The 24,926-nt window shown below is 42.2% G+C and overlaps 2 gene segments (V, D, J or C); both read left to right on the top strand.

Annotated features, from left to right (window-relative positions):
- Positions 1–3,996: 3,996 nt before the first annotated feature.
- LOC110539437 (Ig heavy chain V region PJ14-like) lies at positions 3,997–4,653 on the top strand. The segment is given in 2 exon segments: positions 3,997–4,125; positions 4,206–4,653. Coding segments are annotated over 2 exon segments (456 nt in total).
- Positions 4,654–19,684: 15,031 nt separating this feature from the next.
- Positions 19,685–20,285, top strand: LOC110544440 (immunoglobulin heavy variable 3-23-like). The segment is given in 2 exon segments: positions 19,685–19,821; positions 19,957–20,285. Coding segments are annotated over 2 exon segments (375 nt in total).
- Positions 20,286–24,926: the final 4,641 nt, after the last annotated feature.

The raw sequence follows: 24,926 nt of genomic DNA, 5'->3' as shown, positions 1-24,926 counted from the left end.
ACAAAATCTCTGATAATACTATAGTCTTCCTTTGATATATACCTCACAGCGGAGGTAAGCACAGTTCTTTCATGGGTCTCCTGCATGTACAAGTCATCACATTTGATCATATTTTTGTGGTGATTTTGATGTATTGTATTGTTTATTAAAATTGCACTGATTTTTTTCAAGTAATTCATTTTTATAGGAAGGAAACTCTTTGCCCTGTGTCTTACACATTAAAATCTGATTCTGCAGTCCTTTTCAGCAATGAACTGACAATGATGCTGGTCAGAAGCTCAGAGTTAATAAAACAACAAACACCCTGATACAACCTGAACATGTGGAGAGGGTTTCCTGGTCTGAATTTCTGGTCTCTCTGAGAAGTATCAATTAACAGCTCTCCTATGGGATAAGTCTATGGAGAAGGATGATAGCCTGACAAACCAAATTTTGAAACCATTATCTCTAAACAGAGTATGATGTCCTGCAGAGAATAACACTGAAATCCAGGAGATTCCCATCTTCTGAACTGGTCACGCATTGATCTTAATCATGGAACATAACTGCACATGATTTACATAATAAGCAGTTTCTGGAAATCAGAAGGATATAAATTAAATTTTAAAATAATTTCCAATGTATCGTGAAAGAATATATGGACCCAAGTGTGACTGAGCATGGAGTGACATTGTTACAATGAGGCTTCAGGTGAACTTCTGTGCCTTTTGGACATTCATTTGATAAAACTGTGATAGGAGCCCAGCAAAAATCTTATGTTGTGTTTCTCTTAGAAGAAAATGTTTAGAAAAAAACTGTTTGCATTAACATTGCAGAATACCTTAGACACAAATTATAATGGACTACACAGTTTTGTGAGAGGCAGACATACCTTGACTTCCATGCTACACTTGCTTCTTCTTTTTATCACAAAAAAAACACTTTACCATGCTCTTTCATATGACTTTATATAATAGTGTGTGTGTGTGTGTGTGTATGTGTGTATTTCAATATCTCTATTTTGCAAGTGAGCATATTGTACCAGGTCAGACACTGCTATAGCTCACAGGACTCACTAGATAGGGTTGATGATTACTTCTCTCCTCTGATACACAGCAAAGCGACCTCCTAAACTCTGAAAGATGCCAGTATAGATGAAGCTTCCAGCTGGCACAAGGCTGACATCTCCATGTTCTATGACTCAAGTACTTGTTCTCTTCACCAGTAGCATCTGGGTGCCAAGTCTAGAGGGTAACCAAGAGCATGGGCAACACTCTTCAACATTTAGGCATTGAATGGTTCCAACTAGCCAACATCTCAGGAAGAGATCAGGGAAAGAGAAAACAGATAAAATGTTTTCTTAGAGTACATCATTCTGCCTTCCATCCTCTGATTGAGATCCTTCTTTTTGGTCAGTGCATGTGGGCAGAAGAGGTTGAATTAAAACAACATCTCCATTCACAAATAAAATGTGAATTATATTCTAAATGACGAATTGCCTTGTGATGAATGAAATTAGAGGAATTTATGAAAAAAGAAGAATGATAAGAAGTGCTGTGAAGATGGAGAGGAAGGAATCCAATCCTGTTCCCTATCAACATTTGTTTGGTTCTGCTATGACTTGGTAAATAAGGTGCAGGACCCTCACAGAATTACAAACGAAGACCATGTGACCAACCAGTCTCACAACAGGGTAGGTAGTGATGACAGAAATTGATATTTTCATTTAAAATACATTTTCATTTCCATGTTCACTCCCTGATATCATAGTCACACCTTCTCTCACTGGTGGATTCTCTGTCTGAGGCCTGAGGTGTGAAGTCACATAAAGACACCCTCACTGAATGCTGCTTCTGGCTCACACAGCCCTGTGCTCCTTCTCACGTGTGTCACCAGCATGGAACTTGTCCTTGCGTAAAAGTGTGGACAGAAGGTACATCCGTCAGATTTTCAAAATAGTAATTCCCAAAGTGGTTGTACAAGTTTACATTCCCACCAGCAGTGGAGGAGGGTTCGCTTTTCTCCACATCATCTCCAGCATGTGTTGTCACTTGAGTTATTCATCTTAGCCATTCTCATGTCAGGGTTGTTTTGATTTGCATTTCCCTGGTGGCTAAGGACATTGAACTATTCTTTAAGTGTTTCTCTGCCATTCGAAATTCCTCTATTGAGATTTCTCTGTATAGCTCTGTATCCCATTTTTTAATTACATTACTTGATTTATTGCTGTTTAACTTCTTGAGTTCTTTATATATCCTGGATATTAACCCTCTGTCAGATATAAGGTTGGTGAAGATCCTTTCCCAATCTGTAGGCAGTCATTTTGTTTTGATGACAGTGTCCTTTGCTTTACAAAAGTTTTTCAGTTTTATGGGGTCCCATTTATTGATTCGCTTTCTCAGACAATTAGGAATGGCACTACCTCAAGATCCAGCTATACCACTGCTAGACATATATCCAAAAGATGTTCAAGTGTATAACAAGGACATCTGCTCTACCATGTTTGTAGCAGCTTTATTTGTGAGAGCCAGAAGCTGGAAACAGCCCAGATGCCCTTCAGTTGAGGAATGGATACAGAAATTGTCATACATCTACACAATGGAATATTACTCAGGAATAAAAAAAAAAACAAGGAAATCATGAAATTTGCAGGAAAATGGTGGAAACTGGAAAAGATCATCCTGAGTGAGGTATCCCAGAAGCAGACAGACACACAGGGTATTTAATCACTCATAAGTGGCTATTAGACACATAATATAGAATAACCCTACTAAAATCTTTACACGTAAAAAAAAAAAACTAAGCAAGAAGGAAGACTCTGGCTAAAAGGCTCAGTCCCCATTCAGAAAGGCAGAGGATGGACATTGGAGGAGGGAGAAACAGGGAACAGGAAAGAAGCCAACCACAGAGGGCCTCTGAAAGGCCTCTCTACCCTGCAGGGTATAGAGCCAGATGCTCAGACTCATAGCCAAACTTTGGGCAGAGTGTAGGAAATCTCATGAAAGAAGTGGAGATAGTAAGACCTGGAGAGGATAGGGACTCCACAAGGACAGGAACGGATCCTAAAAGTTGGGGCACAGGGGTCTTTTCTGAAACTGATACACCAGCCAAGGACCACTCATAGAGATGGCCTGGAACCCCTGCACAGATGTAGCCTATGGCAGTTCAATATTCAAGTGGCCTCCATAGTAATGGGGACAGGGACTGTCTCTGACATGAACTGATTGGCCTGCTCTTTGATCACCTCCACTTGAGGGGGGAGCAGCCTTACCAGGCCACAGAAGAAGACAATGCAGCCACTGCTGATGAGACCTGATAGACTAGGGTCAGAAGGAAGGGGAGGAAGAACTCTCTTTTCAGTTGGCTGGGAGACAGACAGGGGTGGACAAAAGGGAGGGTGAGATTGGGAGGGGAGGAGGAAGGGAGGTACAGGGGGAATACAAAGTGAATAAACTGTAATTAATGAAATTAAAAATATTTAAAAAAAGAAAAGCAGACACACTAAACCGCTTAGAAGAAAAAGTGGGGAAGAGCCTTGAACTCATGGGCACAGGAGACAACATCCTGAACAGAACACCAACAGCACAGGCTCTAAGAGCAACAACTAAATGGGACCTCATGAAACTCAAAAGCTTCTATAAAGCAAAGGACACTGTCATCAGAACAAAACGACTGCCTACAGATTGAGAAAGGATCTTCACATCCCTAAGAGCCAATGTGCACCTCATGACTAAATTCCATCCTAACCCTTCTGCTGGAACTTACAGGGATATACACAGGCACTGAGGGTGTGGTGTCCTCTTCTGCCTGCACAGCATGTGTGGACTCACTGACCACCTGCATAGTGTGAATCATTCAATTTCAAGTTTATATAAACCTGAAATCCACACAGATGCAAAACTCTTCCTGATTCTTGGTCACCAGTTGCTCTCAGAAGCACAGGCAAATCTCAGTCACCTGAAGGGAATCTGAAGACTTGACCTGGGCTTCCTTTATCCTCCCAGGATCCTCCCCCAATGCAAAGCAGCCCTCAGGCTCAGGCTGAAAGCCCAGGCCTAGCTGAGCAGCCCCATCTGCTCTCCCCGAGCCTCCCTCAGAGCATGGCTGTCCTGGTGCTGCTCCTCTGCCTGGTGACCTTCCCAAGCTGTAAGTGCTTCAGGGCATCAGGAGGGACCCAGCCTGTCATCTGTGGGATATGTGACTGACATGATGTTGCTTGTCCCCAGGTGCCCTGTCCCAGGTGCAGCTGAAGGAGTCAGGACCTGGCCTGGTGCAGCCCTCACAGCCCCTGTCTCTCACCTGCACTGTCTCTGGGTTCTCATTAAGCAGCTATCATGTGCACTGGGTTCGACAGCCTCCAGGAAAAGGTCTGGAGTGGATGGGTGCTATGTGGAGTGGTGGAGGCACAGCTTATAATTCAGCCCTCAAATCCCGACTCAGCATCAGCAGGGACACCTCCAAGAGCCAAGTTTTCTTAAAAATGAACAATCTGCAAACTGAGGACACAGCCAAGTACTACTGTGCCAGAGACACAGTGAGGGAACTCCAGTGTGAGCCTGCGCAAAAACCTCCTCACTGTAGGGATGCTCATGACCAGCAGGGGGCGATGAGGACCAACAGAGAAGACACCCAGTGAGGGTGTCTTCAGAAGCTAGGAAGCTCTGCATTATGCTGTGTGAGCTTGTGTTTTAGTGTTAGAATCTCTTGTCTCCTTTCTACCCACAGAACTCCTCTAAAGGCCTCTCTCCAGAGCCGTAGTCTTTCAACTTCCTATTTGTGCACACACTATAAAAACTGGTTTTCTTTCCTTTTTCTTATCCACAAATCCTCCAAGACACCGATTTGATTATAGTTATCACACAGAACGGTTTATAATTTTATACATATATATACACATTTACATTTATATATTTAAAGTTACGCAGCACTCTGAATTTGAGACATTTGCTGATTGTAACTTCAGTAGACCTTGGGAATGTTGAGTAATCTGACATTAATCTTCTATATTGTTGCAGGTGATGGAAAAACAGACTTTCTTGAAGAGAACATTTAGCTACTATTTTGACATTATGATACATTTTCATTAGATAAATGATGTAGATATATCAAGTAAATTAGATGACACCTCAAACTCCCAAGTAATGATTTCTTTACAGCTGTCTTGTGCCTGCTCAAAATAAAAACCTCTCAGCCAGCAGTGTCAGGTAGTTACACCTTCTGTCCTGGCTCCTTCTCTCCTCAGCCCTTCCCATGGACAACTGCAGCCTACGGTTTTTACAGTTTGTGCTTTTGGTGGTGTATTCACTGCATGTCCCATCCAGCAGTTCAACGGGTTCCTAAGGAGAGGCGAAAAGAATGGGAAGGTGACAAAGACATAAGGAAGGAGAGCAAGTCTGTAGTTTGATCTCGTTCTCCTTTATTTGGAAATTTTCACACAACTTTATAGGGAAAAGGCAGGAAGGTAAAATGTGTCAGAAACTATGGTTTATAAAACATAACAGGGTGATTAATGATGATGCAGAATACTGCAAGAATGTTTACTAAAAGAGATACTACAAGAATGTCAGCTAAGATATCTCAAAATGTCTGACAAACAAATGTCTCATAGCTTCCGAAAATGTAAATCTCTCACCTATGACCTTGTTGCAGCTGTCTGTAACTTTCCACTAGCTGGCCTTGGCTCCCAGCAACTGCATATAAAGGCTCCCAGTGAAGAGCTTAAGATAGCCTGAATATAACTCCATTTTGAAATAAATGTATTGAGTGTGAACTGAATTCAGGTACCAGGAAATATCACAGAATGTACACCTGGCAGAAAACAAAGTTAACTCTCCTAGCAACAAACTCCAGGAAATATAACAGAATAAATGCTTCATAGAAAATAGAGACAAACTCCCTGGCAATAATCAATGGGAATCGGTTGAGAATCAGGTGTGAAAATTCTCCCCAATGTTTCAGATATGGTTTAGAAAAATAGCCATTGTGATTATATGCCTTAGCCATTGTGATTGTGTGCCTCAGAAAAGGTCAGCCCACCCTGCTAAACTTCACCCAATTCTGTAATGCCAAAGCTTGTGCCCCCCTGCTTGCTGCCATGAAACCCCCTGCTCATAGACTTTCCCTTTAAAAATCCTGTTCACTCAGAGCTCAGGGTCCCACTTCTCTACTGCTGCACCAGTGAGACTTGGGTCCTGAGTTTGATAGCTCTCATAATAAAGCTCTCTTGCAATTGCATTGAGTCATCTCCTGGTGGTCTCTGAGGGTCCTGTGAACCTGGCATAACACCAGAATCACTCTCTGGCTCTCTCTGATGCTGTTGAGTGGAACAGCCTGGGGTTCCATTTGTGAGCTAGACAAGTGTCCTTCAGAGAAGCAGTGTTGACCCTGGGCTCCATGCTAATGGATCACTGTCTTGAAGAAACTTTGAAAAGGAAAAAAAAGAACCTGCTCATTTGAGTGTGAGGCTTCTCTGCAAAGGACTGAAACAACAGTGTGTGATGAAGCTTCGGGGACTAGGTTATTATACTCCTAACCAACTGTATTATTGTTGTCCTGAGATCAGGACGCACAATAGTGAACTGAACAACTCTACACAAAGCTGACCACAGAAGTCTTTCTCATGTCAGTGTGAGGCTCAGCCCCCAGGACTGGGTAATGACAAAATGAGCAGAGTGGAACTTCTAAACAACCTGGTTGTGCTTGAATTTTATCATAATGAACTTCTAGATGTTCTAATTCCAAAGGGTTTCACTTTTGACACAACATACTATGGGTATGATAGTACTATGTGTTAAAGGGCTGTGAAAACATACACACTGAGGTAAGTAAGTTATTCAACAAATTAGTACAGGCAGGAATCTCACTCTGAAGTTGACCAGAATTACCAACAGTACATAGAGGTGCCCCTGAAATTCACTCCTCTTGAGTATGTCCAGTGATTAGTTCTCGAGGGTTATACAGAGAAAGGATGCCCAGGTGGCCTGAGTTCATAACCATGGAACACACCAACTCACACAGGTAATCGAAATGAAACATAGCAGAGTAAGTGTTCTCAGGGCACGTGCTGTGATAGCGTGTGACAGGAGTGACAGGCACCCTGTGATGTTCTTTCCCCACCTCTGTCTGAGCAGGAGGAAACACCACCTTGTTTCAAGTACCAGGTAAACAAGTGGAAACGGTGATTTACAAGTCATGTAGAGGGTTTTCTGTGACTGGATTTTGTAGAAATACCTGAAGGACCCCACCAGGCCTCAGGAAGGTGACCCCAGGTGAAGTGGCTGCTCCTGGCTCAGTCAGAGATGACAGAACAACGAAATCCAGAAGTGATGGCATTCTCAGGCTGAGATGCTCTCATGCACATAAAATCAGATTATTACTGTTCTTACTATTCAGTTGCCTGAGTGATTCATGGAACTGTCAGGTGAGAAGTAAAATGGCTAAGACTTCTAACCTATTCTGACTAATGAGAAAGACCCCAGGAAGTTAGTAATCATAGATTCTGATTGTAGTTGCATAACTACTGGTTTTATAACAAGTAACAGAAGAGGTACTGATGCCATCTGTGTAAAGAGTAAATGAAAGCATATTATTGAACTGACATTTATCATGAAACGTCATTGTAGCACTGTATTGGGAGGACATCAGGGAAATTTGGGGAATGGGATTTTTTTTCCTCTTCTGCCTGAATTTTTAGTAATATTTCTCCTCTTTATTAAGCTTAGCTGAAGTTTGAACTTCATGTATCCATACTGTTAATCCGATATTACTAATACACGTGCATTATTGAATGACCACACAGGTGTTTTAGAGGATCTCTCACAAAATAAAAAAAAAAAAAAAAACACATGAAGAACATAATCTGCCACTATTAACTGTGCTCAGCATCCACACAGCTCACTATTTGGAATAATCCTTCCCCCTGACTGATTAGTCTTCTCACTATACATAGTCCATTCAGGGATCACCTGACTTACTATCCCTGAGACCAGTTTTTTGTTTTTTGTTCTGTTTTCATGAAGTTCCATTGAGCAGAGTTCCTTTTGTTCTTCAGGTCTCTGACTGTCATTCATAAAATGCCCTCCATGTCCATCCAGCTTTGTGTAAATTTGACCACTGTGAACAAGGCTGCAGCAAACATGAGGGAAGGTTGTGATTGCTCTTCCAGGTGCTGAAGAAGAAGCTCAGAGGTTCAGAGAGCACACTGCTCTGGAGGGGATCAGGTTCAGGTCCTCACAGGCGGCAGCTCAGAAGCACCTGTAAGGCTAAAGGACCAAACACACTCTCCTAGTCTCCTGAGCACTACACTCCCCTCACAGAAACACACACACATAATTAAAATAATAGATTTCATTAAAAATCATTCATCCAGTGCTAGAAGTTGGTATAATAGAGGAGTTCTTATGGAATATGTGTAACCTTGATTCAAATGGTAACATTTCATAAGTACCCTCCACATTTTCATTACTAGGTATTTATTTGAACCACTACTCACTGTCAAAGGTAAGAACACCATCCCACCAATGTGATCAGAGTAATTATTCTCAAAAATGACCTTTTCCATCATTAGTCTGAGTTTAGAGGACACATTATAACACAGAGATCAGAGATCAAGGAGGTGAGGAGTGGTGTCCAATGTGGGCACATCTGTCTGCCGTCCACCTTCTGACTGGGATCCTTCACAGTGACCACTGCATGAGGTCAGGAGAGAATGTAAAACCCAAGATCTATAATCATAGAGATGGAAATTAAGTCCTTAGTGACACACTTTATGTAGCCAATGGTGTGGTTGGCATTTACAAAGAAAGAAACAAACAAATGAACAAAGGAAGGAAGAAAGGAAGGAAGGATGAAATCAAAGCAATAATTGTGAAGATGAAGGAAAAATGGACCCTGTGCCTTATTAATGGGAACAAGATTCAACTACGAAATCAGAAAATAGTTGGAAGTTCTTCAAAGAATTACACACGAAAGACCAAGTGACCCAGAGAGCTCACTTCTGGGTGAGGACAGAAAAAGTAACATTTTTATTTCAATGCTTTTTTTACATTTTCATGTTTATTTCTGGGTCCCACACCTACACTGAGTCAAACTGATGGGATCTCTGTATGTGTAAGCCTGTGGCAAGAATGCTTTCTGGAGTGAGATTGTAGCTCTCACATCTCTGTGGTCCTTCACCAATTTTCAGTCAGCATGGAACTTGTGTGTGAATAAAGGTGGGTAAAGATGTTATGTCAGTCAGATCTGAAAATGATAATTTGTTGAGGTAATTCAAGCATACTACAACTTTTGCATACTAATACATGAGCTTTGATGAGTTTTGTCATAGATGAAAACTCCACACTCTAAGACAGGAAAAGATTCATTGCTTCCCATAAATCCCTGTCAATGTTTCTTTATATGATCATTTTAGTCAATTTGAAGCAAATGTAATGGCAGTTTTGAGCTTCCTGGAGTTCACCCATCCAGCATTGGTCAATGTCCTTTTCTCCTTGGACAGAAGTTGACTGAATTTTTCATGGAAGGAGACTCTCCCAGCCTCTCTGTTCTCCAAAGTCATGGACTCTTTCTCTCCAGCCTCTCACCTGCAGCTGTCTGTGCCTTCAAAGACAGGGAATCTCTGGTAAGCAGCAACTCTGGTAACCCACTCTCTTGATAATCTGCAGATACTCCACAAATGTTAAATGTATTTAACAGGCACATGAAATATAAATGCCTTGAATGTTGCAGACTCCACATGGCAGCAACTTTCCAACTGTCACATAGGCGTGGGAGGCCCGGGTACCTCCCCTGCATCTACTCAGCATACTGTGACGATAGTAAACCTTACATAACCATACACTGTCTATACATCCTCCTTTGTTCTGTTCCTCCTCCCTGCTCTTTCAAGTGTCCCAAGATGACACCCACAGGCAATCAATGACCTTCAGGTGTCCCACATATCCAAGAGACCAATATAATGAAGCACCTTTCACCTTCCAATCCCAGCACAACCCCATAAATATAGTCCAAAGCCCCACCTGCACTGACCCTGTATTCTGTGCCTCTTCTCCAGCCCCTGTCTGTCAGGTGTGTCTAAAGCTTTGCTTTCTCCCTTTAGGAACCCTCCAGTTGCCTCCTGTGGCTAGAAGTTCCCAGTAGGGAATTTCAACCCTCTTCTGCTCTCTCAGCCTGTCTACTTCCCCTAACGTAGCCATGAGTCTATCACTCTGCACATCTTGCTCAAGTTCATCTCCATTCCCAACAGCCCAGTGTCCTACTATCTACCTGAAAGATTACTCACCTTGGCCCTAGTGTGGTTCTGAGGCCCAAGTGTGACCTGGTGGGGCCACACCCCAGCTTATGTTTCTTCAGCATCTACTAACCTCCTGTCCATCACCATCAGATACTCTGCACCTCTTCTTTCCTCTGACCATCTTTACATCCCTGGTTTGAGGGATGCCCTGCTGGATTTATTGTTATGGCACTTCAGTGTAGCTTGCTTGGAGGTGTGGAAAATCTCTAAAACCTATCCTATTTAATTAATTAGTTAGTTAATTAATTAATTAAGTACTGCTTTGGTTGCTTGCCTACCCAGGTTTGGATATGTGATATTTCCCTTTAGCATTGATTTCTGCTTTATTGTCTTCAACCAATCAGGTATATCCTGTTTTATTATTTTTCCTTATTGTGGGGAATCTCTGCATGACTACATTAAATATGACATTTATCCCATACAACTCCTCACACACCTTCCTCAACATATGTGTAACTCAAGCCCAGTTAGTGCTGCCCATATGTGCACATGTGTGTCGACACCACAGCAAGTTTGGAAGCCTGCCAGTGACCACAGCCTCAATAATAATGACTCCCACTTCAGGAACAGTCCATGTCCAACTGCTCCTCAGTAAGAGATAAAACAGAAGCACTCAGCCCTCTCTATACCAGGGCTTTTGCTGTCTTGGGCCTAGTGAGGTTTATACAGACAACAGCAGCCACCATGAGTTCCTGATTGTCACAGCCATGGAGTGTCCTAAAGACAGCATTTCACAGCACTCCTTCCATGCTCCTCCTCTTGCATTCTTCCCACCTCCTCTTTCCCAGAGATCTCTGAGACGCACTGGAACATGAAACTGCAAATCTCTGTCACACAATACAGTGTGGACTGGGAAAGACAAGCACTGCCCATTTCTGTCAGCTGCAGAACCTCGAATGTGTGTGTCTCGACTGTGTCTGGGTTTGGTGTTTTGCCTTCCTTTTTACAAGTGTTGGAACCAGAGTGGAAGTCAAGGTAGGAGAAGACATCTTAACTAAAGGGCAGGATAGACAAAGGGAAGGGTAACAGTGGAGCTTTGAAAGGAAAATTGGGACATGTTAAGAAAAGGGGGATGAGTAGAAGGAAGCATGAGAACTGGGGAAAACAAAACCAAAGTCTCTGAAATGCCGTGTTGAAGGCATGATTTTCTGTGTTGTTATAAAAACTCATTAAATACCCCAGATGTGCTGACTATATAAATTTGGAGAAATGAAAACTAGCCTTGCACAACAGTGAGGAGTTTCCTGGTGTTAGAGTGGAGAGGAGAATAGTGCTGTTAAAAGGGAGCATAGGGAGAACTTCAGGATACAAACAAGTGAGTTTCCTGCAATTATGTCTCTATAGTAACCTCTGAGTTACAGACAGACAGCAACGGGGATGTCTCAGTTTCAAGCCCCCTATGGCATGAGACAGCGAATCTCTGAAGTGAATGAAATCCAGAAAAGTTCCAAGTGTCCCCATCACAGGGAAGGGGTGTGGCTAACTCTGCCACTGTCCAAAATCACATCAGGCAGAAGCCACGTCGATTGCAGACAGAGGGAGACATTGAGCCCATACATGGAATCACAACTGTGTGTGGTGATATTAATTTCACATTAATATTGAGAAGACAAGACAGTATGGCAACACAGCGTGTGCTCTGCATTTGCTGGTAAAGGGAGTAAGTTAAGTGTGGTGAATCCATAACATGAAAAGGGTGTGCACAGAGCTACCTTACGGTGTCGATTTCTATAGCTGTCATCAATATTTGATTTCTTACATCGGCTCTGAGCACTGTCTTCTCCCCAGGTCCAACTCCAGAGCAGCTATAGCAGGAAGACATGCAAATAAGGCTTCTCTGTGCCCTTGAAAACCAGCCCTGTCCTGGCCCTGCAGCTCTGGCAGAGGAGCCAGGCCCTGGATTCCCAGGTCCTCACATTCAGTGATTACCACTGACCACAGACCATTCACCATGGACTGAGGGATTAGCTTGGTTTTTCTTATCTTTATTTTTCAAGGTCAGTTATGGAGATGAGATTGTGTGTGGTGTGTGGACATGAGAAGAAAAGTTATTTTGCTGACATATTTCTCACCAACAGTCTCTGTGTTTTCAGGTATCTGGTGTGATGTGCAGCTCATGGAGTCTGGAGGAGGCGTGGTGCAACCTAGGAAGTCCCTTAAAGTCACCTGTGCAGCCTCTGGATTCACCTTCAGTGACTATAGCATGGACTGGGTCCGCCAGGCTCCAGAGAAGGGGCTGGATTGGGTCGCTTACATTAGTTATAATAGTGGTACCACTATTCACCATCTCCAGAGACAATGCCAAGAACACCCTGTACCTGCAAATGAACAGTCTGAGGTCTGAGGACACGGCCACATATTACTGTGCAAGAGACACAGTGAGTGAATGTAACTGAGAGCTCAGACAGAAACCTCCCCTGAAGGGCGCTGATGCCTACCAGGGGGCGCTGAGAGCACACAGAGCTCTGGGTGACAGAGTTCCAGCATGTTCAGAGAGTCCTGGAGGACGTGAAGGTCTGGACTGTGTGTTTGGCCTGTCCACAGGGGTTTTCTCTACATGTATAGTATATAAAAACACTCCTAGGCATATATCCAAAACAGGCGTATATCCAAAATATGCTCAAGTACATAATAAGAACATTTGCTCATCCATGTTTGTAACAGCTTTATTCATAATAGCCAGAAGCTGGAAACAAACCAGATGTCCCTCAACAGAGGAGTGGATACAGAAATTGTGGTACATTAGAATTATAGAATAATAGAATTATTCTCAGCTATTAAAAACAAGGAAATCATGAAATTTGCAGGCAAATGGTGGGAAGTAGAAAAGATCATCTTAACGGTGGTATCCCAGAAGGAGAAAGACACACATGGTATATACTCACTCATAAGTGGATATTAGCCATATAATATAGGATAAACATACTCCTAAAGAAGCTAAACAACCAGGAAGACCCTAGGGAAGATACTCAATCCTCATTCAGAAGGATAAACATAATAGACATTGGAACCAGGAGAAGACATGGTACTAGACAGGAGCCTACCACAGATGTCCTCTGAAAGACTCTACTGATTGATGTATAGAAGCAGATACTGAAACTCATGGCCAAACTTTGACAGAGTTCAGGGAATCTTAGGAAAGAAAGGGGGGGATAGAAAGAGCTGGAGGGGACAGGAGCTCCAAAAGGAGTCCAACAGAGCCCCCCCCCCAAAAAAAAACTGAGTCCTGAGAGCCCTGGAGAGACTGATTCCCTAACCAAGAACAATACATGGAGAGGACCTAAAACACAGGCTCAGATGTATCCCATAGAATCCTTGTAGTTTCCAGGTATTTATTCACCTTTTTTTTTCTCTGCATGCTACTTGCTTTGGATTTATTTGTTACAGTGTTTCTCTGTCTGTGTTTCTGTTACCCTCTCTTTCTGGCTCTGTCTATATCTGTCTGTGTCCTGTCTGTTTCTCTCTCTCGCTGTGTCTCTTTCTCTATCTGTGTGTGTGTGTGTGTACATGTATACACACTGAAGTATGATGTCTTTCTCTATCGACCTACATAATAATTTTGAAATAAGTTCCATCCTTGGGCCTTCGTCTTATGATCTGCCTAGACCGGTCGGCCAGTGTGTCCCAAGGATCACATGTTTCCATATCCCATGGCTCAGCTTACTCATTGGCTACTTCTTTTCGTAGTTATGGAGAACTAAACACAGATCTATGTTCCTGTGAGGGAAGAACTTGAAGCACAGACCTATCTCAACAGCCCATATTTTTTATGTAGTATATACTCTAACTTGGAAAAACTGCAGAGCATTACAGAGGTAAAAGTGAGTCTTTCTAGGGATCAGGATCAGATCCTGAAGAAGCAAAGAACGCATAAGACTGTGGAACCTATACTCAAGGCAGAAACTAGGAATAATTGTTAGTTAGAGCATTGTCTGGGGTTCAAATTAGAGCCAACATGGAAATCAGACAGAACCGTGACCCCTGAGCCCAAGTGAGCATCAGTCTCTCCATCATCCTTACACAAACCATGCACAACAGACACTGACCAGCTATGGCTCTGGGAATAAAATGTGTGGTGTCAAGTCTAGAAGGTAACCAAAAGCATGCACAATAGCCTAAATATTTGGGCGTGGATTGGACCTCACTAGCTAACATCTCAAATCCTCTTTACAGTAATAGGGATTTTTTTTTCCTAGCAAGTCATGACTAGTTGGGACATTGCCTCCTGTTACATGATAACTCCACCTGCTTCAGAAATGAAAATGGGGACATAACAATAAACACTGAGGAAATTTACAAAAAGAAAAACAAAACAAAACAACAACAACAAAAACGTTGGTCTTTTGAAAAGACTATGCTGCCCCCTCAAAAAAAATCTAAACTAAATGAAATGGACAATTTTCAAGATAGATTACATATATGAAAACTGAATCAAGATCAGGTAAATAAATTAAATCGTCCTTTACCTACCAACATATTAGGAGATGTCATCAAAGTCTCCCATTCAAAAATAAGTAAATAAATGAAGAAAGAAAGAAAGAAAGAAAGAAAGAAAGAAAGAAAGAAAGAAAGAAAGAAAGAAAGAAATGCTGAGGGCCAAATGACTTCACTGCAGAAGTCTGCCAGACTTTCAAGAATAGCAAATCACAGTGCTCATCAAACTATTTCACAAAATAGACAAAGAAGGAACATTGTCAAACTCATTTTATGAGGCATGGACACCTTGATTTCTACATCACACAAAGACTCAATAAAGAAAGAGAATCTCAGACCAATCTCATTTATCAACATTGTTGGAAAAATATTCCATAAATTGCTCACGAACTGAATCTAAGAGCACCTCAAAGACATCATCCACCATCACCAAGTAGGTGTCCTTCCAGGCTTGCAAAAGTGGTTCAGTATATAGGAATCCATTAGTGTAATCCACCATATTAACAAACTGAAAGAAAAAAATAAACATGATCATCTCCTTAGATGCTGAAAAATTATTTAACAAAATCCAACACCCATTAATGTTTAAAGTCTCAGAGAGATCAGGGATACAAGGCACATAGCTAAACACAGTAAAGACAATATACAGCAAGCCTATAACCAACATCAATCAAATGAAAAGAACCTTAAGAGTATCCCACTGAAATCACAGACAAGACTGCACACTTTCTCCATATCTCTTTAACATAGTACTGGAAGTCCTAGATAATAAATAAGGATATAAAGGAGATAAAGAGAATATAAATCATAACAGAAGAAGTCAAAGCATCACTATTCACAGATGAAATGATAGTATACTTGAATGACCCCAAAAAATTCTACCAGAGAACTTATACAGCTAATAAACACCTTCAGAAAAATGGCTGGATACAAAATTAGCTCAAAAATCAGCTTTCCTGTATATAAGAGAAAAAAAAGTACACAAAAAGTTAGGGAAACAACATCATTTACAATAGCCACAAATAACAAAAGGTACCTTTGTGTAACTGTAACCAAGTAAGTAAAAGACTTGTGTGAAAAAAAATTAAGTCTATCAAGAAAGATATTGAAGACTATATCAGAAGATGGAAAGTCTTTTCATGTTCATGGATTTGAAGGATTAAAATAATAAATATCTTACATTTAAATTCAATGAAATTGCCATCAAAATGCCAACACAGTTCTTTAAGGATCTTGAAAGAACAATTTTCAAATCCATATGGAAAAAAAAATAACCTCACTATCTAAACTCAGCCTGTATAATTAAAGACCTTCTGGAGGTATCTCCATTCCTGATATCAAGTTGTACTATAGAGCAACAATAATAAAAACTACATGGTACTGGCATAGGAACAGACAGGAGAATCAATTGAATTGAATCAAGAACCCAAAAATAAACCTATGGATACTTGATTTTTATTTTTTTACAAAGAAGCCAAACCATACGAGGGAAAAGAGACAGCTTCTCTAACAAATGCTTATGGTCTAACTGGATGTATACATGTATAGATCCATAATTATCACCCCGCACTAAAGTCCAAGTAGATCAAAGACCTCAACATAAAACCAGATACACTAAGTCTGTTAGAAGAAAAGGTAGGGAAGAGCCATGAATGCACTTGCCATGGAAGATAACTTCATAAATAGAATAAAAGAGGTCAGGCTCTAAGTTCAACAATCAATAAATGGGACTTCATGAAACTAAAAAGCTTTTGTAAAGCAAATGACATGATCAACAGAACAAAATGGAAGCCTACAGGCTCACAAAAAATCTTCACCAACCTACAAATGTCAGAGGGCTAATATCCAGAATATATAATGAACTCAAGAAATTACACACCAACAAACCAAGTAATCCAATTTTAAAATGGGTAAAGGGGATAAACAGAAAATTCTCAACAGAGGAATGTCAAATGGTGAAGAAACACTTAAAGAAATGCTTAATGCCCTTAGACATCAGGGAAATACAAATCAAAACAACACTGAGATTCCAACTCACATGTATCAGAATGGCTAAGATCAAAAACTCAAGTGACAACACATGCTGGAGAGGACATGGAGATAGGGGAAAACTCTTCCACTGCAGGTGGGACTGTAAACTTGTACAACCACTTTGGAAATTATTCTGGCACTTTCTCAAAGAAAAACTGAAAATAGTGCTACCTCAATACCCAGTTATACCACTCCTGGGCATATACCCCAAAATGTTCAGCCATACAACAAGGACATTTGCTCAACTATATTCATAGAAACTGTATTCGTAATAGCCAGAATCTAGAAACAACCTAGATGTCCCTCAACCCAAGAGTGGATAAAGAAGCTGGGGTACACAATGGAATACTACTCAATAATTAAAAACAAGGAAATCATGATATTTGCAGGCAAGTGGATGGACTAGAAAAGATCTCCAGAATGAAGGAGCCAAGAAGCTGAAAGACATGAATGATATATACTCACTTATAAGTGGATATTAGCCATATAATATTGGATGTTTATACTAAAATTTATACTAAAATCTATAGACCTAAAGAAGCTAAAAATAAAGAGGACCCGAGGGAAGATGCTTCATTCTCATTCAGAAGGGAAAACAGAACAGACACCAGAAGCAGTAGAAGAGAGGGAACAGGATAGGAGCCTACCACAGGTGTTCTCTAAAAGACTCCATCCAAAGGGGGATAGAAACAGATAATGAGGGTCACAGCCAAACTTTGTTTAGAGCACAGGGAGTCTTATGGAAGAAGTGGGATATAGAAGGACCCAGAGGGGACAGGAGCCACAAAGACCACCAAAACACAAAACAAGCAAACAACAACAACAAAAAAAAACAACTTGGGCCCTAAAGTACTGCAGAGCCTGATGCATCAACCGAAGACCATGCATAGAAATCATCCAGACCCTCCTGCTCAGATGTAGCCCATACACAGATCGTCTCCCACAGTAAGGGGAGAACTGAGAGTCTCTGACATGAACTCAGTTGTCTGATCCTTGATCACCCTCCCTGGTGTTTCAACCTAACCAGCACACAGATAAGGAGGGTCAGGCAGTCCTGATGGGACCTGATAAGCTAGGGTTTTAAACAGAAGGATAGGAGGACGTCCCCTACCACTAGACTATGGAAGAGGGATAGAGGAGAAAGACTGAGGAAGGGTGGGAATTGGAGGAGATGAGGGAGGTGGCTACAACTGAGATACAAAGTGAAAAATTGTAAAAAATAATAACAGGAAGAAGAAGAAGGAAGGAAGGAAGGAAGGAAGGAGGAAGGGAGGGAGGGAGGGACGGAGGGAGGGAGGGAGGGAGGGAGGGAGGGAGGGAGGGAGGGAGGGAGGGAAAGAAAGAACGAAAGAAAGAAAGAAAGTGTGCTCACAAACTGAATCCAAGAACACATCAAAAACGCCATCCAACATGGTAAAGTTGGTTTAATCTCAGAGATGCAAGGATGGTTCCACATATGAAAATCAATCATTATAACCCACCATATAAACACACTAAAAGAAAACAAACTATATAATCCTTTCCACAGATGCTGAAAAAGCCTTTGAGAAAATCCTACACCCCTTTATGTATAAAGCATTAGAGATCAGGGATACAAGGCACTTACCTAAACACAATAATGAAATATACAGCAAGACAATAGCCAATATCAAATTATTAGAGAGAAATTTAAAGCAATTCCAATAAAATCAAGGACAAGATAAGGCTGCCCATTCTCTCCATTTGTATTCAATACAGTACTGGAAATCTGAGCAATAAGACAACTAAAGCAGACCAAGAGGATACAAATTGGAAAGAAAGAACTCAAATTATCACTATTCACAGATATGAGTGTATATATAAGGGACTCACAAAATTCTAACAGAGAACACCTACATCTGAGAAACACTTTCAGAAGGTGAAAGAATTCAAAATTAACTCAAAGTATCAGTAGACTTAATTATATAAATGATAAAACTGGCTGAGAAAGGAGTTATGAAAAGAACATTCTTCACAGTAGCCACAAATAATATAACATATCTTGCTTTAATTCAAACTACAGACAAAGTCCAGTATGACAAAAACTTCAAGTCTTGAGATAAAGAAATTGAAGAAGACAGGGACATGGAATGTCTCAAGTCACTATGAGGACTGAGGACGTTACTAATACTAATAAGTAAAATTCAGATAATTTCCTAGTGTTCTTGTTACATTTAGTGAGTTCTGCTACCATCACCTTGCAGGAGTAACCCTGACCAGGATCCACATCAGGGAAAATCCATACCCAGTGCAGACAGTGTGAGAAACTAAACTCACATATAGAAACACAATTGGTTTGTCCCTAGGGAAAATCAAGCAAGGTCTCTCTGAAAGAGAGAGTGGGAATGATAGGGGCAGAGACGCGAAGAAGGGAGTCAGTGTTCTAATGAAGACTCCTTTATTAGTCACTCAAGCAGCTTTTTTAAAGAAAAAAACCACAAGCAACTTTCTCCTGGTAACAGCTCATCTGCTTCACTTGGCAAAGCTCCAAGGATTCACTCAAGGTTACACAAAGTTTGTGGTTATCAGGAACAGAGCACCCCACTGGAGAAGCTGCCAAGGATAGTTTCTGAGAAACAGAACTTTAGATTAGACCCATATCTGCCAAGGCCAGGGGGCAAAATTCCATTACAAGATTCCTTCACACTATTATGTGTGGCACCATTTAATAATACAATTATTCTAAGGAAAAGTGTGAATATGGAAAGAAAACCATGTTCTGTGCATATGCATAAAAGGGAAATAAATGAAGTAAAGAGATTCCTTTAAAAGGTGAAGAAGAATCTGCTATAACTTTTATGAAACCCTGTACCTGACACCAGTGTCTTATATCTGCTCTGAGCATTGCCTTCTGCTGAGTGTCCAACTCCAGAGAGCTATAGAGGAAGACATGCAAATAAGGTTTCTCTGTGCCCTTGAAAACCAGCCCTGCCCTGACCCTGCAGCTCTGGCAGAGGAGCCCAGCCCTGGATTCCCAGGTCTTTTTCAATCAGTGATCATTCCTGACCACAGATCACACATTATGGACTTGGGGCTCAGCTTGGTTTTCCTTGTCTTTATTTTTAAAGGTAATTTTTGAAAAAGAGACTCTATGTATTACATACACATGAGAAAGAAAAAAATGTGTGTGTGTGTGTGTGTGTGTGTGTGTGTGTGTGTGTGTGTGTGGACAGTTTTCTGACCAGCCTTCTCTGTGTTTGCAGGTGTCCAGTGTGATGTGCAGCTGGTGGAGTCTGGGGGAGGCTTGGTGCAGCCTGGAAAGTCCCTGAAACTCTCCTGTGTGGCCTCTGGATTCACCTTCAGTAGCTACTGGATGAGCTGGGTCCGCCAAGCTCCAGGGAAGGGGCTGGAGTGGGTCGCATACATTAATACTGGTGGTGGTAGCACCTATTATGCCGACGCTGTGAAGGGCCGATTCACCATCTCCAGAGACAATGCCAAGAACACCCTGTACCTGCAAATGAACAGTCTGAAGTCTGAGGACACGGCCACATATTACTGTGCAAGAGACACAGTGAGTGAGTGTAACTGAGAGCTCAGACACAAACCTCCCTGCAGGGCGCTCATGACCAGCAGGGGGCGCTGAGAGCACACAGAACTCAGGGTGACACAGTCTGGTTAGAGAGTCCTGGAGGACATGGAGGGCTGGTCAAAGCTGAGTTTGGACTGCCTCTCCACAGGATCGTGTATATTCAAACTTGAAGGGTCCAAATGTTTACACAAGTTAACAACTTTCTGTTTCCCTGTGTGAGATGTGTTTAATATTTATTTATTAAAGCTTTTCTTCTCTGTATTACTGTCCTGTTTCTCTCTGTCTCTGTCTCTTTATTTTTCAGTCTCCACTTGTGAGTGTGTGAGTGTGAGTCTTTGTGTGTGTGCACACATGTGACTGTTGACATGAGATATCTTCCTCTATCAATCTACAGGATAATTCTGAAATAAGTTTCATCGCTGGGCCTGGATCTCAGCATCTGCCTACACTGGTTGACTAGTGAGTACCAAGGGATCACACTGTCTCCTCATCCCAGAGCTGGGCTTGCTGGTTGGCTACCACACCTACTTCTTTTTGAAATTATGGAGAACTAAACTCATTTCTTTGTCTTTGTATGTTAAGACCTTGAAACACAGAGCTATCTCCACAGCAGCTTATAGATGATTTATTAATATTCCGTAAACTCTGATTTGAACAAAGTGCAGAGGATCACAATGGGCAGACGTGATTTTGTATCTGGTCCACAACCAAATCTCCAAGAAGCAAATGACACTTGACCCCAAGTCTCAGGGCAGAAACTCAGAAAGAATCCCTGGTGAGGGCACTGTGTGAGGTTCAAGTTAGAGCCAACATGGAAATCAGGCAGGACCATGACCCATGAACCACGATAACCCTCACTCTATCCATCATCCTCACAGAAACATACACAACAGATGCAGCACTGACCAGCTGCGGTGACAGGAATTAATGTGTGTGAGGCTCCAGCCCTGAGACATGAGGCCAATGAAGCTGGCGATGTTCACCTAGCTTTGGTTATCTGCGAGCAGCTCTTAACCCACACAACAGTTAACATGCCTTTTCCTTTATTTATCTCTATTTATTTGTTATGGTTTAGTTATACAGGTCTCCCACAAGTTAATGTCCAAATGAATTTTTAACACATAATCCCCCTTTCCACTCTGAGGCTTCTAAAGAACTTAATGTCACTGCAGTCCCAGAAACATGTTATAAAGGATGCTTGACTCATTCTGATTGAGTTCATCATCTGAAGCTCAGAATTAGTTACATGCACCACTTAGGACCAGACTAGAGCCTTCTTCTCAATGGCATTCTGAGACCACATGGATGGTGTCACTATTGAAGAGTAGGTGGACACTGGAAACCAAGTGGTAGTGATTGTTTAATCAAAGCATGATGCCACCTGGGGAATGATATAAGATTGTCACATTGTCATGACCTTGTGTGGTCTATGGTGATGGCATAGCTCTGGCTGTAACACACTGGTGTCCTGAGAGTTGTGGGGAAATGAAAGGAGAGAGCTCTGTATTCACAGAATCTCCCATTAGACAGCGATCTGTGAGATGCAGGCAGGAGCCACAGCTGCTTCTATATGGGAAACATTCTCTGTCCTGCTCTACCTTCATCAGCTCTCTCCTCATGTGTGAGGACAGTGCTCCTGAGAGGGATCTGAGGCTCTAACAACTTGGTCACAACAGCTTCCCAGCACAAGTGCATTATGGTAACTGGAAACTGGTCCACACAGGCTGGGGCCTGACACTGACAATTTCTGTGATTTCTCCTCAGTTTCCAACAGTTGCTAGTTAACAGGTTCTACAATTCCTGATAATGGATGTCTTCTGAGAGCCAAGCATCAACATTTCTGTAGTTTCTGTACATTGGTGAAGGAGATGTGCATCCTTGCAGAGCAGGGCAGAGGGAGGAGCCTGGGGAAGCTGAGAGCACAGGGTGGAAGATTGCAGCACTACAGCAAAGGAAGAGAGGAGTCAGAAGCTGCTAAAGGAAGAGAGGAGTCAGATGCTGCTAAAGGAAGAGAGGAGTCAGACGCTGCTAAAGGAAGAGAGGAGTCAGATGCTGCTAAAGGAAGAGAGGAGTCAGGTGCTGCTAAAGGAAGAGAGGAGTCAGAAGCTGCTAAAGGAAGAGAGGAGTCAGATGCTGCTAAAGGAAGAGAGGAGTCAGATGCTGCTAAAGGAAGAGAGGAGTCAGAAGCTGCTAAAGGAAGAGAGGAGTCAGATGCTGCTAAAGGAAGAGAGGAGTCAGATGCTGCTAAAGGAAGAGAGGAGTCAGATGCTGCTAAAGGAAGAGAGGAGTCAGATGCTGCTAAAGGAAGAGAGGAGTCAGACGCTGCTAAAGGAAGAGAGGAGTCAGGTGCTGCTAAAGGAAGAGAGGAGTCAGGTGCTGCTAAAGGAAGAGAGGAGTCAGGTGCTGCTAAAGGAAGAGAGGAGTCAGAAGCTGCTAAAGGAAGAGAGGAGTCAGGTGCTGTTAAAGGAAGAGAGGAGTCAGGTGCTGCTAAAGGAAGAGAGGAGTCAGGTGCTGTTAAAGGAAGAGAGGAGTCAGGTGCTGCTAAAGGAAGAGAGGAGTCAGGTGCTGCTAAAGGAAGAGAGGAGTCAGGTGCTGCTAAAGGAAGAGAGGAGTCAGATGCTGCTAAAGGAAGAGAGGAGTCAGGTGCTGCTAAAGGAAGAGAGGAGTCAGAAGCTGCTAAAGGAAGAGAGGAGTCAGAAGCTGCTAAAGGAAGAGAGGAGTCAGAAGCTGCTAAAGGAAGAGAGGAGTCAGATGCTGCTAAAGGAAGAGAGGAGTCAGGTGCTGCTAAAGGAAGAGAGGAGTCAGATGCTGCTAAAGGAAGAGAGGAGTCAGATGCTGCTAAAGGAAGAGAGGAGTCAGATGCTGCTAAAGGAAGAGAGGAGTCAGAAGCTGCTAAAGGAAGAGAGGAGTCAGGTGCTGCTAAAGGAAGAGAGGAGTCAGATGCTGCTAAATCCCTGTTTCCAAAAGAGGTACAGGAACAGGGATGAGTTGTCCACAAGATGAAGGCCCTCATCAAAACCTCCATCTCCCTGTCAGGAATCTGTTTCCTCTAAGCTCATTCATTGGACAAAAGAGTTCTAGAATGTGCCTTCATCAGAAATGTTTACTTCACTGCAGGTTCCCAGTGCTCATTCCAGTCTCCTCCTGGTCACTATTTACAGCTGACAGGGGTAGAATCCCATGAAACAAGAGTCTATGAAAATATATATTCAACCTTTGTGAAGAGTGCAAGAGACAGGTTACTACAGGTCTGTGAGTTAAGAACTAAAGTCAGATATTTTACCATTCCTTCGTGTCCTATGCACACCCAGTGTTACCCAGCAAGTTTTGGGAAAAATGTATCTAATGAGGAATTAGACACATGCTGTTGGCAAACTCTGGGATCACTGGCTGGAAAATTAAACCAGAGCGTTCTACATGCTTTGAAAAACACCAGGTTCAATATACTGTCCACCAAATACGGAAACTGTGCACAACATCCAGGAATATGGTGACCAGGACCAATGGATGCAGCACTGCAGTGCAGCCCACATTAGGCCCACATGTTCTCCTGTGGGTTCAAAAAAGAGCACACATGTGCAACACAGTCTCAACTTTTATGCCAATCCTACTGCATCAGCTCCAACCTCTAGGCTCCTGCTCTGAGAGAGACACTGTCCTGAGTTCCTTTTCTGATGAACAACAATGTGGAAATGTAAACCAAATAAACACTTTCACCCCAAGGTACATTGGCCATGGTGTTTCATTACAGAAATAGCAACCCAACTTAAGAATCCTGTTCCTCCATCTGACCTGGAATGTAGAACATTTGGTAAAATCCCAGACTCAGGGCCCTTATTCGACCTTTCCCCCTAGTTATACCATGTGCACCAATAGAACATGGTTCTCAGTAACTATAATAATTACATTTTAATATGATCTTCTGGAATACAAAAAGCAAAACTATATTAAATGCCTGTCATCTGAAGGAAAATATGCATCCCTGAAAGTAAATGAAAGGGAGAGAGGAGGACATTGGTCATGGAAGACCGTCTGATGCAGGGGAGGGCAGAGAGAGTTGAATGTTTCTAAGCTTTTTTGTTTCATCCTCGGGAAGTTCCAACAGCTGATGTAGGAGTCCTTGAGGCACAGGCATCCCACAGACCCCAACCTCCCAGTCTTGCTCTGCTCCACTGTCACTACAAAGCTTAACTCATTGAATGAGAAGCTCCAAGACATTGACTCAGCACATGGATATTATACTCTTAGGACTCTCATCACAGAACCCATAGAAATGAACCTGAATTAAGTGCACAGTGAACACAGGGTACTTCAGTGGACTTCAGGTCAGCCGTGGAAAGAAGCCAGCGTGGACACATCAGCTCTCATGCAGGGACTTGGGTAGGAAATGCCTATCTGCTTCTCTAGGTTGAGGACTCTGGCAGAATGACCAGGGCACTCTCCATCTGTGAGAGCACTTCTCACCTGTAGCTCTCATGCAGAGAGCGGTCACCACTTCCTTCAGATTAAATAAGTCTTGTAAATACCTGTTTAATGATGCCGGTGTCCACAGTTTGAGATTTCTAGTGCAGATTTGCCTCACAGGTGGATATAGATGAATCTGATTGTTACAAGCACAAATCTTTCATAGGACACTTGCTT

The sequence above is a fragment of the Meriones unguiculatus genome, chromosome 7 (genome assembly GCF_030254825.1).
Source record: "Meriones unguiculatus strain TT.TT164.6M chromosome 7, Bangor_MerUng_6.1, whole genome shotgun sequence".
In the NCBI taxonomy this organism is placed as follows: Eukaryota; Metazoa; Chordata; class Mammalia; order Rodentia; family Muridae; genus Meriones; species Meriones unguiculatus.
This window is presented reverse-complemented; position numbering and strand designations above follow the sequence as displayed.